At 32.5% G+C, this 19,592-nt stretch overlaps 2 protein-coding genes across 3 annotated transcripts in view; one reads left to right on the top strand and one right to left on the bottom strand.

Moving 5' to 3' along the window:
* The window catches only part of LOC118182294 (innexin shaking-B-like), a 220,116-nt gene that overhangs the window by 158,028 nt on the left and 42,496 nt on the right, over positions 1-19,592 (top strand). The gene's annotated exons all lie outside the window — the stretch shown is intronic.
* The window catches only part of LOC118182295 (innexin shaking-B-like), a 43,362-nt gene continuing 24,453 nt past the window's right edge, over positions 684-19,592 (bottom strand). The window contains exon 3 of the mRNA XM_035351627.2: positions 684-1,993. Within this exon, the coding sequence (XP_035207518.1) occupies positions 1,160-1,993 (834 nt within the window). The 3' untranslated portion in view covers positions 684-1,159. The remainder of the gene's footprint in view (positions 1,994-19,592) is intronic.

Genomic DNA, 19,592 nt, shown 5'->3' with positions numbered 1-19,592 from the left:
AAGATTTTAAAATCACGCGCTAGAATTTTCCAGTACTTTCTCGAAATCAAAAAGAGATATTTATTTATTTAACGCACGCGCTCTTGTATTTTTAATTTTTCCGGCTTAGCTTTCTTTTAATATTCGTCACGCGCTGCACTGCGCGAGAAATAAAACCATTTAATTTATAATTGAACTAACATTAGCTTTTTAAATACCAAATTCGTAACAATATTATATTGGTTACACTAATAATATGTGATATGAAATCATAAAAGAAAGAATGTTTTTCGCCACTTGTCGCGTAATTAGTGCAAATATCTTCATGAAAGGCATCTCAATTCACAACTTATCTATTACTATTATCTTATATAATATACGAAGAGAAATAACGGATACTCAGTGGAAATTGAAAGATGATCACGAAAGCAGTTTAACAGCAACATTTTTCAAAAAATATCTGCTGTACGTGATAAATGTTCATCACATTACAACTACTTGTAACGTAGTTTAACATGTTTTTGCTGCAGGTATCTGCTGCTACAAACCTTTCAATGATATCAATACCTTCAATTGTTGTACAATCGCGCAATTAAATTTGTTTTTCAATGTATTGTCCGACTTTTTGAGCGGGGTATGCTGTATGTAAGCGTTGTACTGTTTTGCTAACTGTTTTGTTGTTTTTCCAGTAAAATTTCTCTATATAATGTCAAAATTTTATTCATGAAATACTAAATATTATAAAAGAAGAATTATTTAAAACAGTTCTAACTTGAAAGTCGACAATAGGAAGATTTTGCTGACAAAATATAAAAATGAAAAAGACTTAAAATTTACATTTAATTCACTGATATAAGAGGCTCTACTTGTAATAACTTTGCAATTAAATTAATATTTTTATTATCTTAACATTAATATAAATAGTCTATAAAGCGTAATAAATCTATTCAAAATATAAAGATGATATATTTAATCCATTCCAAGTTCCTTTCCTCTTATCTAACAATATTTTATGTACACTAAAATAGTTTTAATATCTTTAACCATTACTCCACGAATGATAAGGCAATGTGCATATATTAAACATTATCTCACTCACTATTACGATATGAAATATTACTCTGTGCTTTTGCATCATTAAAATTTTTCTACGATTGAATTGTTCTACTTCGTTCCATGGTCATAAACCTTCTTTGGGTTCACTTGTCACTTTCTTTGCTACCTCAACTACTAGCTCTTTAAAAATTATAGTATCTATATTTTGACCAAGCATGTACATGAGAAACCAGTCTCCAAATGAACCTTTTCGGACCAAAGTGTGTAGATTTTCCATGTGCGCGAATCGGTAACGCATGCTCAGAACGTATACCCGAACTGGTGGGCATGCGAAAAGTACTGCATGAAATACGAGCACAAATCCCGACAAAATGGAGAGAATGATAAACCAGAACCATAAAAAAATATATATTTTTTCGTTTATGATGTTAAGAGGCATAAGACACAGAGCATCGTGAGTCTCTATATTAGCAGATGGACCGTATTTATGAAACCTACATTTTGTGATTCTTGGAAAAATCCGAATCATCGGATCCACCCTGTCCTCTGGATCTATATTCATAAATTCAATCATTTCAAGGCCATAGTTCATAAATTCACCATCAAAGAATCTGTTGAGCAAAAACATTTGTCCAAGGACGTTCATAAAAGCAAGAATTTCACATATTAGGTATCTCCCAGCGTACCAATCGTGAGTTTTCCAACTAGACATAATATAGTCCACCAATAGCTTTTTCTTCTGCTTTTTCTCAGCTTCTCCTAGCAAACCGATGTCCAAGTCCATCATTAGAGCTTGTATCTTGCCTCCTTCCCACATGCGCCATAGCCATCTTGGGATATAGAATAAAATGGCTTGAAAGAACAGCATGAAACAAACCCATTGGTAGTATTTGTGGTAGCGAAAGAGTTTTTCGTCTTGCGTTGAATCAATTCCCGGATGTGGTATTTCTTTGCCAACCTGTAATAGAGAACATGAAAATAGAGTTTTCTATTTATTTGTAATTACAATAATAATAATAATACTTAGTTTTCCAATTTTATTCGAATTAGTTACTGTTAGCCATTTAAAGACTGAAAATGAAAAAGTATATCTAATTTGCGTTTTATAAGGGATTCAAAGATCAATTAATAATTTATTAAATAGGTGAGAAAGAGAGTCAAATACTTTGTTAAAAATTGTTAAATATTTTTAGACAGTCAACGGACAAAATAACAATAATTATTCTAATCTTTTACCTTCTAAATATATTAAATTTAGATATGGTTAAAGTGGTTATATCCAATGGAATGGTGAGAAAACATTAATTTATTTATATCTGCCAGTAACCTAATATTTTCTGGCATTGTTAGTCCACTACAGCTTAAATTCTTTAAGCAACATTTTCACTAAAATTAACCACAGTTCGAACTCATCTCTCAGTTGTTTTTGGCAACAATAATTCTTGCTCCATGATTATTTTTCATGTTTTCTATATAACAGGTGTCCGAGACAGACCTTTATTGTGTTAAAGGGATGATATACTTTGGCATATTTTTGCAGTGGAGGAGACACTTCACTTAAAATTTGGGGTGCCTATGTTAACATATGGGGGTTCCTAGTCTTAAGGTATTTGTACTTTGCTTTTTAATTAATGAATGCTTCTGGAATACTTTGGAACGCGAAACCCTTTGCGATTTTAACTTGCCCCCGCAACCCCATAAATTCGCCTCTGATTAAAGATTACATCTTTAAAAAAAAAAAAAAAAAAAAAAAAAAAAAAAAAAAAAAAAAATTGGGTGTTCAATTTGATTGTTTTTATTTATTTTTTATATATTTCACAATGCGCGTAAAAAGAAAAGAAGTTCAAAATTAAGTGCCGGAGAAATGCCATCTTAATTTGGCGCAGATTTTGAATAAAACTCTATCGATTTCAAAGTCAGGTGAGAGCAGGGTACAGACACCCGGTTGGTTTCCATTGACTGTTCGGTTATTGTCCGGATCCCGTAACTGTCCAGAAAAACAACATTTCCAGGCAATCAGACAGAGGTGTCCGTTTTCAAATCGAAGATAGCAGGCGAAGCAAAACGAGCACGAAGGTAGCATCATCTATCAAGGAAAATGGTGCTACATTTGTTCTCGCTAAAAAGCATCTTCACTTCTCCCATTTTGTAATATATATATAAATGCATTTTTTTGGGGGGGGGTCTTTGAAAGAAGAGAACTTCTCCTTGATCTTCCTCGAAATCGATAGCATTTCATTAGCTAAAGTGAGATTGCTTTTTATCCTAATTTAAAATTTTACATCGGCGTAGTTCTCTTACATTTGAGAAAAGAAGTTGTTGAACTTGGTGATTATAAAAATGCTTCAAAAAGAACAAATACAAGTGAAATAACGATTATTTATTTTCTGAATTATAATTTTATTCAATTTCTTAAAAATTTACTTCTTATTAGAGACTAGACTACTGTTGTTGCCCTTTGATTTGCTTTGGCATAGGACGTGGTTTCTGAAATTGAGCGTTCTTTAAAATTAAGAAAAAAGAATTAATTTAAAAAATAAAACAATTTGATATAGACATTACTTCTTTATACAAAGTATTAAACTATACACATTTTTTCTGCACTTAATTTAAACTTATCTTCTAGAATTTTTCTAATTTAATTAACAAACTCTTAGGCAAGTTGAAAAGCACTTCAAAAATTGCACATTTTTTTGGAATTAAATATCCCGATCAGTTTTTTCTCAAGCATAAGTATAGGATCTCATTAAAAATTAGATTTCGTAGTTTGTCGAAAATTATTATTTTTTTTTAAATTTGAATTTGCTAAAACATGAATATTTCCGTCATTTAAAATACTTTTGGAATTGGAAGTATATGACTACAACCAACGACTGAGAAAATAAAGGACGTGCAAAAAAGACTTTTAAGCTGCGTAATGGGTATATAATTAGTTTATAAATTTAAATTTATGTATTAATTTTTAATTTCGATTATCCCCTAGAAATGAAAAGCGAAATCGATTGCTAAATGAACCTTATTAAAAGTTAAATCCTCAGAAGTTTGAGATAAAATTATGGAAGAAATACTTAGTAGAAGATTTAAATTGTATTAGAAATCATAATAGAAAACTGAAATTACTAATAAATGCATATCAAAAGAAAATTAATTATTATTGATCCCATGCAATAAGGTCGACTTGGGAATTAGTCTTTCTCCATAAAATCTGAAATAATTAAAGAATGATCGCGTTTCGTCTCCTTGGTATATTTGAATAAAATTATTTTCAAAATGCAAAAAATAAAGCTAATAAATATAATACTTTCTCTTCAATTTAAATTAAAAAATTTTAAATACACGAAAGAAATCCCCGACGCGATCTAATAGAACATATCTACAAAATTTTTAAACTGATGGTTGTAAATAAAACATAAAAATCTGTTTAAAAATATATCAGTCTACTGCATTTTTACCCTGAAATGCTTATTATTCTGGATTTGCAAAAACGGAAAGATTATCTCTATTTATCGCTTTTCAATAACTTTATCAAGCACGCAAAAATTCCTTGCCTACAAACAAAGGGTATTCCAATGGGAAGTTCTTATTCAACTCCCTTCTGTAACCTTCATTTGTAGCCTAAAGAATATAAATTTCTTAAAAAACCTCTTAGATAATGGTTTCAATAAATCTGAACACACTTTCAAATATATTGATGATATAATTACATTCACAATAATAATATTACTGAAAATAGAAACATTATTCCAACTGTCTAAAACTTAACAAGACCAATGAAAATCAATTAATTTTAGATTATCTGGATCTTAGCATTTATAGTCTTAAAGAAATAAAACTATTTGATAAAAGAAGATAATTTAATTTTTCTACAATTAAACTTATAAATCGGAACACCAACTTCTCTAAAAGCGTTATAGCAAATACATTTTTAATCAAATTGCCCGAATTAAAATCGTTCGCACAGAAATCGACCAACAACAGCTAGAACTTTTTCTTACTAAAATTTTACAAGAAAATGAAATTCCAATTTAACTTCCTTAACATTCTACTGAAAAAAAAGCTGGATCAGTCTACATCCTATAAAATGTTTTAAAGTAATGAATTTTTTATCTGAAAGCTCAAGTAGAAGGCTGTTTTAGAGAATTTCATAGTACATATGTGTATTACTGTACAATTTTTCTTGACTACACTTTTATTAGAGGTTCTATTCTAGTCTAAGTCGTCATTCTAAGTCATAGGCCTATCACATGAAGACTTTATTCTTTTCTAAACTTTTTATTTTCTTCCTTACTTTACTATCATGCTTTCCAAACCTAAAAATTTGAAAATTACTTACATGTTTTTAATTCACCTTTTGGGAGATTTCCAAATTGCCATTGCCAATTTGTTTCTTTAATGAAGCCAAACTGGCATCCCTAAGCGTCTACTTTTGAATTTCTGTCTTTTATTCTTTGTTCGCCCTTAATAAGTTCTAATTTCAATTTTTATATTAATTTTCATGTATATTTCGTATTTCTGCATTTTAATTTGAGTCTTATAATTGGAGGAAAAGATTCTAATTAATTTCTTTTACTTCATTGGACATTGGAATTTTGACATATGGATTTGTTTTTGTATATTTTTATTTCGTTTTCGGATTTCCTCTGCTTCGACGAGGAGTTCAAAATTTTCAGTCGAACTGTTATAATTAAATAATTTGAAATGGTTCATCAGCTAATTTTGGATGAATGAAACGTAGTATTCTCCAAGGGGTTCAGTTAAATTTGATCCATCTCCTCTTGACAACGTTGAATCAGATTTTGATTACATTCCTCTTCCTATATATTTTTTATAATTTTTGTATTTCGCATATCTGTAATTCTTCTGGTTTAGTGACTATTGGTTAAATTTTTACAAATTTATCGGGAATTTTGGGTTTTACTGGTTTTAAATTTCATTTCTTTCGGTCTTTGTGGATTTAGTTCTAAATTTCTTAACTTTTTGTCTATATACATAGAGAAAGAAAGAGAGTACTGCCAATTGCAGTAAAAATGGGAGGTGCACGACATGGCGTTGTGGCAGTCCCATATACAAAATTTCAGCATTCTATGGCTAATCTTTTTTTCTGAGTTATGCGAGATACATACATAAGTATATACGTATATACAGATGTCAAGGAAAAATCGCTTTTGAACTCATTTTACTATCCGTTTTGAAGGAAAGAGTATTTTATTCTTCCGTATGTACATATATCAAGCGAATGAAGTCGTCCAAATGGATTCAGAAATGATCAAAGTGGATATTTTCGTTGAACTATGATATGTAAAATTTTTGGGATTACAGTACTTCCTTTGGATGATATTCGTAAGTAATTTTTTCAGTGGAAATTTATACCATAAATAGTATTTACAGGGAAACAGGGAGGAGTTAGATTTTTGTGTTTTTTACAGCTTTCTTCTCCCAGAGTGATGTGACAGTTTTCATCAAATTCTGCATCTTTATAAAATATATTGTAACTTTAAGTTCATGTCTATGATCGTTCTCTTGTCATTGTTGTGTGCTATTTTTGGACCGATTCTGGAATATCATGCTTAATATGGAATAATAACGTTTATAGTTGATGGACTAAGAAACCATTATGGAATTATTTTCCATCAAATATAAAGCTCCTTTTCTTAGCATCTTTCACACTTTGGTAACATTTCCCAAGTACTGATACGATTTACAAGTACTTTTCAAGCTGTTTAGTTGACACGTACAAGATGACACGCATCCAAAATACATACCAATATAAGATCATTTTTCTTTGCCTGTTCAAATTTAGCTATAAGCTTGGAATTCATCTATCTTTTAATAATGAAAATATATGAGACAAATTATTTATTTTTTTTTAAAGTCTCTCTCATTCTCCCTTGCAATTGAGAACTCTTAAAATATAATCGGACGTCCTAACAAAAGATTAGGAGAAGACTATGTTTTAGCAATGGTGCTATGAGAAACTTGGGCAGTTGCTACCATAAAACAGTATGAATGGCAATATTAAATTTCTTCAAAAAACTAAAGTGCTAAGCAAACAACGAAAAGAAATTAATTTCTACAATTCCACATATCTATATTAGCTGCATAAAATATGAGAAGAGTACTGCTAATCAGTCATGATTTATATGAGTAAAGGGAATTGTTGGATAAAGTAATCTACAACCGTTTTGTTTTCTCAAATCGTAAATGCTTCAGGCAAGAATTCTGAGCTTACATTCTTATATAATGCTCATTGCATTGCGTGTAACTGAATATACCTAAATCATAGAACCTTACACCCTAGAACTCAGTCTTGATTTCTCCAGAAAAATGTTAGAACATTTTCAGCGCTGTGAGTCAGGAATGTTGAAACTGCACTGCAAAGAAATGATCTGGCATCAAAACTTTCAGGTTTTAACATTAGTGTCATAAGATCTGGTCTTCTTCGGTTACATACAATTAGACCAGAACTCTAAAAAGACAGCTAGTGACTTCTCACTCTGTCTTATAAATACCACAAAGACAGGAAAAGGGTGTGAAGAACCCTTTATTTAACTTAAGCAAACTTTAACAGTCAGCACCAACTCGTGCTTACAGAAGCAAATAGTTTTGGCTTAAATCGAAGATAATGGAGGAACTAAAACTAATGCAATTAAGTATAGCCTGACGGCTTCACAGTATAACTAGCGCTCAAGCTGGCTGTGACCGAAGTAGGCGTATACAAATCTATTGGCAAGAATAACTCAGCGCCACAGAATAGTAATCAAGGGAATCAAATTTAGCAACGTGGCTTTCAAGCAGGCAGAAATGGCTCTGATTTTACCTTCCAACCTCCGCTGTATACCGCTACTAGCGTGCACATTTGCACGCTGTTTTTCAGTTGTCGTGATGTGAAGGTGCCTTAATGGCGACGAAAGTAGAGTCTGTCATGTCAGAGGCACTCCGAAGAGAGACTAGAAGGTATATAACTTTATCCTCTAAATCCTTCCATTAAATACCTTCTCCTTTCTACTTCATTTGAATATCGCGCGCGCTGGAAATTTACATTCTGGCAAAGAAATGAAACGAGGCATGATAGGAAAGTAACTTAACTCAAAATAACAGGTTGGAAAACTAAATTGACACATTAGAGTGTATCTTAGTATATGATCGACATGAAATCCATTGAAATGTCAGCATTGCATCAACGTCTCTTACATTGTCTATTATGATTTCAGGCGCAAAACTTCTAATTTAATATTTGTTTGCTAATTTTACATTTTATTCCAATGTTAATTCTGTAACAGTTAATTTAAATACGTGAACCATAAGTGTAAGGTGTGTAGATTTTCTAAAAATGAATAGACACAGTTTGAAAGATCTTTTATCTCTTTTTTCTGGAATTGTTTGCCTAAATTAGGTTCTAACAAACAAGTAAGAATATTCTTTGTTGTTTTTTAATGAAAAGCAAGATTACCTAAATTAGGTTCTAGTAACCAACCTAAATTAGCCTAAATTCTTAGCAGTTTTAAACCTAAATATTTAATTGTTTGAAACCTAAACTATTTGTTGTTTGAAACCAAAATTGTTAACTAACCAAAATTGCATAAATTCTTAATAAAATAAATATTTTACAATTTTGTATGGTTTTTCGAAAATTTCTTTCTAAAATTACGTTGTAAGGATTATGTTAATTTTATTAACAGTTAAATTTTGAGTTAAAGTTCCTTACCTACCGATTCTTAACTTCAACTTACACTTCTGGCTAGAACGTAGTTTTAGAATCACGTCTGAATACATAATGAGAAAGAGCGGTATTTAACCGCGAAGTTCTTCGGTCTCAGAGATATAGATACCAGGAATTCTGGCTGCACGCGTCCGTTTTTTTAGGCTAATTTCTCGTAAGCTATTATTACGCTCGGTCGTACTTGAGGCCCATAATAGCTTTGCAGTCTATTAAAAGGGCCAACTTGGTTAGAATTTTGATAGCTTCGGCTATACCTCTTTATATTAATATCTATATATTTATCTTTAGGTTAACTTAAGTTCAAGCCCAAGTGTCGGCTTTATTGTACTCTCCAAGACGGAGTTTTGTTAAACCTTAGTTGGAATAGTAAAGGGTTAGTTTACCCTTTTATCTTGTTGTTTTCTGCTACACGAACTCAAGCGATTATTCGCTTATCAGTTCTTAAGATTCTTCGCTTCCAACAACAACTTAGCTGTACAAAGTGAGGAACTCTACAATGTGTAAATCAAATTACATACTTTTTTCCGAGATATGTAATGTATTTGCTTAGGTATGCTAAACTTGAATGAAAATCAATAAGTGTACAGTTTTCACAGAAGGTTGGCAAGATATGTTGCTGATATTTTTTACATTCGGAGAGATTTATTTTAGAAATGAAAATACTTGCTTCCATTCATCTTAATTAACTTTCTGAGCTAAAACACAAAATATATATACATAAATTTATCTTATTATTTTATCTAACATGAACCGAGCTCATTTTTGTAATCGCATAAGAATAAACTGCTATTTTTCCCCCAATGGTGGGCTCTAGCCGTTTATACACATTGGGCACTACTACGGCCGCAATCGATGATCACTATATTATGGAGGTACCTAACAGGTAGGCCATTGTTGCCTCCTATGGAGGGATGGACAAATTACACCCATGCCTTCTCTGGGATTCGAACCTAGGCCCTTCGGTATGGCAGTCAGAGTCATCAACCACTTCCCCATTATGGCGACTCGATTTAAAAAATAGAAAAGATTAAAATAAAAAAATCTGATATAAAAATTTTCAAAAATAGCATGCTAAATGATTACAAATAATTATAGCATCAAACAATATAAATAGCCGCATTAATTCTAAATATCAAATAAACTAATCATAATTATGTATATTACACGAATAGTTTGTTTTGCAGAGCATTCGTTATTTTGGAACGCATAACCCGCGTATATAGAGATACTGCTACCATTTTACTCAATTTCTTTCAGGTATAAAATGGTTATTATTATCATCTTTTTACAAACTACGCCCCCTGTCAACCTATTGCATAAAAAATCTCTAATAGTGATTTACTACATCCAAAACCTTTTTATTACTATTTATTATTCAGATAGTTGTAAGATTATGAAACCAAGCACGGCGACAGTTTTTTTTTTTTTTTTTAATTTTGGTTTTTCAGGTTTCTTTTTCAGTTTTACACCATGGCAGAGTCACTGTTTACTGTCACTGTTTCATGAATGTCAATGAACTGCTCTTTGGCACATCGACACACTAACTTCAGACGTGAGACAGGTAGCGAAAAAAAGAATTCTTATTTATTTATTTATCTATTCTTTTTTAATTTTTATGTTCGCTTTTTTGGCATCAGTCTTCTCAGAAGAACATCATCCGTATCATATTTTTTTTTCATTGGAAAACTTCACTGATTTCGTAGTATGCGAGTACATTCAAGCAACTTATACTGAAACATTCTTACAAAATGATTTATTTATACTATTTTATTTAGGCATTAATCTTTATTTCTCGTCAGAAAGAAGTGCTGTTACTACATATTACATTTTTATAAGGTTCTTGTTAACATGAGTAAAATGCTCTCTTTTTTTCAGACGTATTGTATTCCACAATGTAGTTGAAATGGCTGTTACTGCTTACTGCAATCACAGACCATTCCAAATTTTCCAAAAATCCAAATAACTGAATTGTTTGTTATTTTCCACACCAAATATACATATTTAGAGTGATGCAAAAAACAAAATTGTTCTATCACATTTAATTTTAGTAAAAATTGTACAGTTAAAACAATCATTGTAGGGACATAACCTAAAGTTAAATACTTACTTCTAAAACTCCTAAAACCGCTGAACGGATAAATCGCTGAACACTGGTAGTTCCAACCTGGTTCGAATCTATACGAACGGGCTGACTGCAAGGGCGTTTTTGTGGTTTTCCCATGCGTAACGTGTATACCACCCAGCCTTCCTTAAAATGACCTCCATGAAGGCATCCCTCCCTTTTTGTTGATAGCCCTACAGTGCTTTGCCATAATAAACTAAAACCAAATCAAAAAATTACATTTAATCATCAAGAACAAAAATTCCCATTCAAAAAGCAATGTGGCTTAAATTCCATGTGTCATGTGTGTGGTCATCAAGCGGATAAGAGAACTTTAAACTAGCAGTTCGATCCGTGTTCATATACCGATAAACGAGCGTTTGCATAGAAGTTTTCTTGCTCTTCCCAGTGTACAACGAGAATACCAGCTAGTTTTCCTTAAAATGATCAAAATAGTTTCCCTTAGAAATATGAAAGCGTCCTTTCGCTTAGGTTTCCAGGCGAACGGGCTGGCTGAATTGCCGTTTTCGTGGATTTCCCTATCTGCAGCGTGTATACGAGTCAAGTTTCACTTAGAAAGTCCTCCATGAAGGCATCCCTTTCCTTAGACAGATAGCCCTAGTGTGCTTTACCATAATCAACTAAATCAAACCAAGCAAAACCTTCCGCTTAGGAAGTCAATTAGTGCTTTGCCTGAACCAATTAATCAACCTAAAGATTAACGGAAAGAGAATGACTGAAGTTATGTTGCATACCGTGAGATTAAAATTCCTCGTGCAGACAAAAAATTGACATAACGTCATCACATGCGTATAACTTATTTTTTTAAGCAGAAAAAGCGCTTGTTATGGCGCTACAATGTCTTACGGAATAAACAAAGATCAGCTGACCTATACAATTACATAACTGATTTTTCCTTTAATTTTTATAGACTGCATATTAGTGGAACATTGCAAGCGAATGTACACGCCGTACACATAAATTTAAATTAATTTAACAGATCATTAAAATTGTGTACTGTACTGCATTATCTTTTACATTATTTATACAAATGAAAAATTTAGAAATATGCCATTGCCAATAACAAATTTCGCATCATTTAGTCTAGAAAGAAAAACAACCGATTCGGATACTTGGATTTCTGATATCTGAAATCAGAATAATTAGATTTCCTGTTGTATATGAACGCTGTAGCATTTTTGGAATTTTAACATCAATAAAAACTATGGCGGCAAAGCAAGAAAAGTTCCAAATCGTACATCAGAGCCATTTTTACTTCCTTGTACTGGTAATCGCGAAAAATTTCGGGTATCGTATTTTAACGAAAATATCCATTTTGACCGGTCTCAATTCTATTTGAACGATGTTTTTGTGTTGCAACGGTACGCACGGACAGAATAAAGGACTCTTTATCCCCAAACGGGTTGCGAAATAGATTTAAATGTATTCGGAAGAGATTTTCCGAGATGTTTGTACGTACGTATGTATGTATCTCACATAACTGAAAAACAAGTTGCCTCAGAACTCGCACTTCGATTCTTGTTTGTAATCGGCCGCACTAAAAATACATAAATATATGCATATATATAAATATATATACCTATATATATATGTATGTATATATAAATATATATATACATACATATATATATAGGTATATATATATATATATATATATATATACATACCTACTCTGTTACACGGCTCAGTAAGCTCAGGTTTTTATTTTTATATGATGGTAAAAAATGATTGAATTATATTTTTCTTATTTTCCGATAAAGGTTTTTTGTGCCTTTATTTAATCTGCATGCAATAGTTGTAGCCTTATCAACAATTTTATTTAATCTACATACTGTAGTTGTAGAATTATTAGCAATTTTGTTTAATCTGCATGCAATAGTTGTAGAATTATCAACAACTTAAAAGTTTTTGAAGTTCCACTATGTCTTCTTAGGTGGTCGCAGGCCACGAAACACGGGTTCCTGGGCCGGAGCCCTATCCCAGGCTAATAATATATGTGATAAAAATAGCATGAAAACGTAATGTATAAACGTATCCACTAAGCCTAACGACGCGTGCCGCCATTTGTTTACATATGAAACAAAGTAACAAAGTGAATTAAGTCAGTTTCTGCACCAACTTCAGCGTCTTTTTGCCGAGTGAGGCCAAAAGTTTTGTGCACCGAAAAATCTGTCTTTCTGCCTAATTTTAACTCATTTAAACTCTAATTTTAATTGTAAAAATTGTGTTTTTAACTCTGTTTGGTGTTTTAGGTTTTTCTCTATTTTACAATTTTTAATGAAGATGTTTTGAGCTTTTACTGCATTTTTTCCTTACCGCGATGTGAGAACTGAATTAATTGAATGAGAAACATACCTTTAATGAAATTCTGGGAAATACGTTTGAATGAAATTGAGCAAAAAATGAGCATAATTTAAGAGGCCGTACAAGGAAGTCATGTGGTGTCTACATCAGATTTTTTTATACAAGAATATCGATTGTAACACATTCCAGGATAATGAATACAAATTCATCATTTACTACAAAAAATATAAAAGAAGAAATATAATTTTTGGAACATTCTTTTGCAACAGAAATTTCCAATTTAAAGCGGAATGAAATAATGCAAATTTAAAAAAGAAAATAAATTTATAGATGTAAATAAAATCGGATTTTTTTTTTAAAAAAGAAGTTTTGATTCGTGAACGAGGATTTAAATAAATTATTTCTTTTTTAAAAGAAGTTCTAGTTTCTCTGAAAGCTATTTCTGATAAAATAGATCTAATGAAATTTAAAGGTTTTCATTAAGTTTGGAGTCTATTTGTAGAATTACTCTTATAAATCTCATATACCCACACTGTATTCTTAAAAAAATTTAAATTCTCTGTCATAGTGACTCTCCTGTGTTCTTTATGGAAGCATGAAAGATGTGACTCAAGATACTGTTAAAGATTGAGCAGAGACAAATAAAGTCTCGCTATCTGCGACAGCGCGTCAGAGTCAAGGGGAAACTTTCTCGACAGTTCTTTGCACTCACGTCACAGGAATGGTTATTTATCCCTCAAATAATATTTTTACGAGTTTATTCTAAAGGCGGACGAAGCGTGGCGCAGAATACGCTTAGTTTTCAAAATCTCCAGGGCTTCGGTTTGTGCTCGGATGATATATTGTCACTGCGGTTAGATTCCGAGCATTTGACGAATCACAGGTTTGACGTCATTCTTAAGAAATATAGATTATTAACTTAGAAAGTTTTCTTTGCCCTAAGAAGGCTTACGAAACTTGGGGAAGATCCATAATTAGCCATGAGCTATACTACACTTCCAACGAAGGCAGAATCCTGCTCTTTTTCTGAGAAAATAGAGGGCACAAAGAAACAAAATTTTCTCTAAAAGTTAAACGACCCGGAAACAACCAAGATTAGAAAATTTTTCTAAAACCGATTTGTTTCTTTGTCATAAGTGCACTATGTAACTCAATCATGTATCCAATCTATTAATGTATTTAATTGACGGATCATATTTAATGTAGTATTACAAGTATTTGATGTATTTAAAAATTATTAGTAATATTATTATTAGTATTTGATGTACTTAAGAATTATGGCACCGTTCGCTCAACAGCATCGGCAATGCATTTTAACAGCTAATGCTCATATTTTCATGCAGGTAACGCATCCATGTAATATCATCTACGTCCCTGTTTGTTCATACGATTTCAGAGAGAGCCCGAGAGCATTCCCGAAGCTCCTGGAACCCGCCGGTTCAAGATAGTGGAGAGAATGGCACATATACCTGCTTTAATGTTGTTAGACACCAGGTGTCCCCGTCCTCCGTAACTTGTGACCTGTCATATGTTCATCAACCAGGGAGTTTGGCATAATATTATACAACTGTACGCATTGAAATTTAGCGACTAAATGAGACTTATTCAGCTTCTCATTTATATATAGCAAATTTTGTATTTATTATGCCCCATAATTGCTATTTCTACAATTACTTCGACCCTTATAAGCGTAATTGATAAGTGAATACTATTTCAAATTCTTAATATTTCCGATAGATATATTTCAGTATAGATAAAAGCTCCTACAAACAGAAAACATTTTTGAAGACTATTTAACCACAAATTCGTGAATTCAAAAACAAAAAAGGATTTTACCTTTATGGATGCACGGCCTCTTATATCGAAGCAGAGAGTGTAAAACTATGTATTTTTATTTTTTAGATAGCTGTTTATAAACAAAAATGCAAATAATAAAATTAAATTTAAGGAAAACTCAAATTGAAATACATAAAATAGGCTATTTTGTTTTACTATGTGTAAGAACTGCATTCGTCTAAATAAGAAGGAGCTGGACCTCAGTTGATGTTTAGAATGGAGATGCTAGCTTTTCTCTACTTTACCTTATTTTACTAATCAAGCCTATTGTTTAAAAGATTTGGAAGAGGGGCTTTCCCTATTGGCATAACTACTGCAATAATCTATTCGGTAATTTATTTGATATGAAGTTTTAAAATGTAGCTTACACTTCTTCTCTTTTTCTTAAGTATGAATGTAAAGGAACTTGACGCTTTTGATCTAATCCTAAAGAGATGATAAAGAAATTTAAAAAAAAACTGGTAATCTAATCTATAGATCAACTTACAGTTTCAAGAGATCACAGAATTTCATCAAAGCAATGCATAAGCATTTAAACAGTGGTCCGAATTGCAAAAGCTTATTTATGCTGCTGATCGGTATTTTCAGAGAATGACACTCTGAGTGCATCTAGACAACCATATTTCAGCATGTTATAGTCGCTGTCAATTGTCATCAGTTTTACAATCTATGAAGCATTTATTTCTTTGGTTTTCAAATTTTTGAAAAGGGGTCTTGATAAACCGAGGAAAACTAAAATTATATTTATTAAAGAAAAATATCCATGATGATAAAAAAAAAGTTATGATTTCGCCATCATCTTGGACAAGGAACATCTAAGACAGTGTAAACAATCACGAATTGATGTAATACGAACGGATACGACAGTAAGAGTTCATTAAACTATGGCCGCCCAACCGGTATAGAGGTGAGCGTCGCTGACTGCCTTCCCGAAGGGCCCGAGTTCGTTGTTTGTAAATGTATAGTGTCGGTGAGGCAAGAAGAAAGTTCTCTCGTGTGGTTTGGTGGAAGGGGAGAGGGGTGGAAGACCCTCGAATCCGTTCCCCGAGGTGCTCTCTATCAAAATTGGAGACCTAACTGAGCTAAATCATACTGTCACCTGTAAGGTGCTCAAGGCTGTTGCCAACGACAGGCGTATCTTGCCCTCCTTGCCACGAGGAATTTCGTGGGCTTGGGCTGATGTTACTGTCAGACAAGTGAGCATAAGTAACAACAACAACAACAGTTAAACTATGAGTTAAAACGCGTAGGTTTTACTCATACATTTTCAAGACGCTGGAAAATAGAAGGGAGTTGCCATGTTGCAACTCACCTTTTAAAACGTCTCGTGTACAGCTTGGTTGCCGGAGTGTATACTGGTCAATCCAATCCAATGACATTTTCATTTCGAATTATTCCTTTACCAGACAGGATCATGAGTTCAAGAATTATCATTAAGTGGGAAATTATGAGTTATAGAACCGTAAAAAAAATTTATTTGGGTCTGAAGCACGTATTACAGAATCTCTATTTTAAATATTCATATGGGCGCGGCTGTTTATCATGATTCCTTCTTATTTAAGAAAGCCACCGCCATGAAAACTCAGATGTTAACGGATATTCTTCAGGAAGTTGGTATTTCAAGTTTTTCTTCAGATAAAAGTGCATTTAGAATTAGAGCTTTAAGCGTACCTTGACAAATGAGGAGAATTCGGACGCAAGTATTTAGATTCCATAGACGATGTAGAAGACACCAGCACTTCCTGCTGTGAAAAGAAGACAGAGAGACACACTTGAAAAGAAGACAGAGAGATTGATAGCCTTACCTACAAAATACTATCCTACAGATTTCATCAATCGGTAGCTGTGGCTACTGCGAGATCTCGCATATGACGACTTTATTCTTCCAATTGGAAACAAGTAGCGTTTATCGGATACGCTAGTAACCCTTGGAATCCTTAATTTTCCCGATGAATAAGAATAACAATACTAGAAACTCCCCTCCAAATCTTTGAAATATCGTTCAGCAGAATATGTAGTCTTTAGATAATCCTGACCTTTGTGAATGGCTTCCAGCTTATTAAGTATTCTCCCCCACTGTCTAAATGATGTCACTAGAAACTTAATATTACCTAAATTCTTAGTAACTCGTTATACATACCTAAAACTAATGTACTTAGACGATACTCAATACTTCTCTGTTCTTCATTTGCTGGCGTTCTCCTTATTTGCATATTTTGTGCGTTAATAAATTTTCAGATACATGTTTAAATGTAATAAGTATTTGCGTATAGAATAAGTTTCAGCATTTCCAAGACAGCTTTTGATGCATCTAGAAAGACGATGAATCTAGCGAGAAAAGTTGCATTGGGCTATCTGGATTGCTTATCAGAATGAGACCGAAGTCACCTTCATGTACCATCAGGCATCCTCAAGCAATCAATGAAATGATACAGCATTTCGGAAGATAATGAAAATCGCTAACAATGGGAAATATCTCTTATATTTGGGCTGGATATCTGAAAATGTAACTTTCTGGTCATCTGAAATACAAACATTCATTTTGCTCATTATTAATTCTACATAATTTTGGATTCCAGTTGTATTTTGAATATACGTTTTGAAGTCTATCGAGTCAGAATACGTATAGCATAGTAAAACAAATTGAAGTGTCATCACATCAAAGGAGTGCCTTACGCTGCTGGCATAGCTTAAAGTGTTTAACTTCAGTTTAAGGCGGCAAAATAAAATCTGCAGACAAAACTTATGGAGAGCTACCAGTCAGACTTGAGTCGTATGTTTTTGTCCTCATCCATTCATCACTGCACCACTTCCCATGCGCTTGCATCGTTATCAACAGGAAACGTCAGCTCTGCAGTCGGCTGTAACTTGGTTTCTCTCCAATATAACGCATAGCCAAGATGGTCTCTGCACGGTTATTTTAGTTGCCACGAGTGACGTCACGACAACAGATCCGCAAACCACGTGCTCATTTGTTTCAGAATACTGGAGACAATTTGCATGCTAAAAATTGGATGATATAAGGATGAAAAATAAAGACAAAGACCTGATCTATTCTTGTGCACTTGGCAACCGCAGGCTATTATTTTTTTAAACTCCTAGCAGTAAATCCAAACCTCATTATTCGAAATTAATTAAAATGTACTCTAAAAATAAGTTTTCAACTCAAAGCTGACTTCTCCATTGTTATATGAAAATTAATAAATTCGGCAAATGAAAAGGGTGACTAACTGTGAATTATTCCATTTTTGCATAATTTACAACAAGAGTTCTAAATTTTGGAACTGTGATTATTACTATTATGTTCTGGTTAAAACAATATACCTTCAATTTTGCATAATTATTACAGTACATCGTTGTTCCAAAACAAAGTTTGTGTACTTTACAATGGGCAGCAATCTTTTGTTCTGGTATTCGTATGTTGTCTCAACAGTACATACGAATGAATAACAGTGTCTTTCCACGTTCAGCAGGTTAATGCGGCTGATCTAACTCCCCGATTTTATATCTTTGTACCGATGCATTCGCAATTAAATTTTGAATTATGTCATTCTGCACAGTGCCTTGAGTACTTACCTATATCTTGTAATGTAAATAAGAAGCAATATCAAAATGCCGAGTTTTAAACCGAATTTGAGTAAAATTTATATAATATGCCTCTCCGTAACTCTTATCTATATATGTAATAGCTAATAATGGCCGAAAATATAACTTTGTTCGAAAAGAGGAATTATACTGCTGTGAATGGCAAAAGAATCTGAAAATTCAGTTTTCACTCACCACTTAAATTCTATAAATTCTCGCAACAAATTCACCAAAGTTTGTAATAAAATAAAGTGCTATTTTTCATTTCGAAATTAAAATGCAAAGTTTTTAGTTACCTATTATAGCACATCAGATGTCCTGTTAGAGTACACCTATGTCCTATGTCCAACATAAGTAGCTTGTATGTATTATAATTTATTTGTTCATTTACATGTTTATATGTTACATTTATATGTAATCGAATAGTATTAAATGAGTATAGAAAATGTTAAAAAAATTCTATGTCAAAACAAAACAACATGAAGAGCTTGAGATTTCTTAAAATAAATTGTATCTTTCTCAGACGTGATATAATGCAGGATCGCTTACAGTGTGATTAAATGCAAAGTCTAATGCTTCCTGTACACCAGATATATAATATTTAGTTAAGTAGTTAAGTATAAATTCAGTAACTTAAGAATTTGCTGAAAAGCAAGGAGATATCTTGATTGTCATTATTGATTACCATTTATGTCTTCTATGTGAAATACTATTATACTTATGCGGGTGTAAAAATATTTTAGTTATACTTCGCTAAAAGAATTGCTGAGAAATCTTAAAATCATGTTTTAGGACTAGAATAAATAGGGCCTTCATAAATTCAGAAAATCTAAAGGCATTATGAGCCTGCACTTCATCGAATCAATGGATTCGAATCTGTGCTAGCCACTGAAGGTAAGTGAAAAGAGTTAATTCACTTAATCAAGATATATGCGATTTCACTTCTACGCAAACGATCTAAATCATACATATAACAAGACATCCTAATTT

Source organism: Stegodyphus dumicola, chromosome 3 (assembly GCF_044657685.1).
Source record: "Stegodyphus dumicola isolate Sdum_Otavi_A_Nest chromosome 3, ASM4465768v1".
NCBI lineage: Eukaryota > Metazoa > Arthropoda > Arachnida > Araneae > Eresidae > Stegodyphus > Stegodyphus dumicola.
This window is presented reverse-complemented; position numbering and strand designations above follow the sequence as displayed.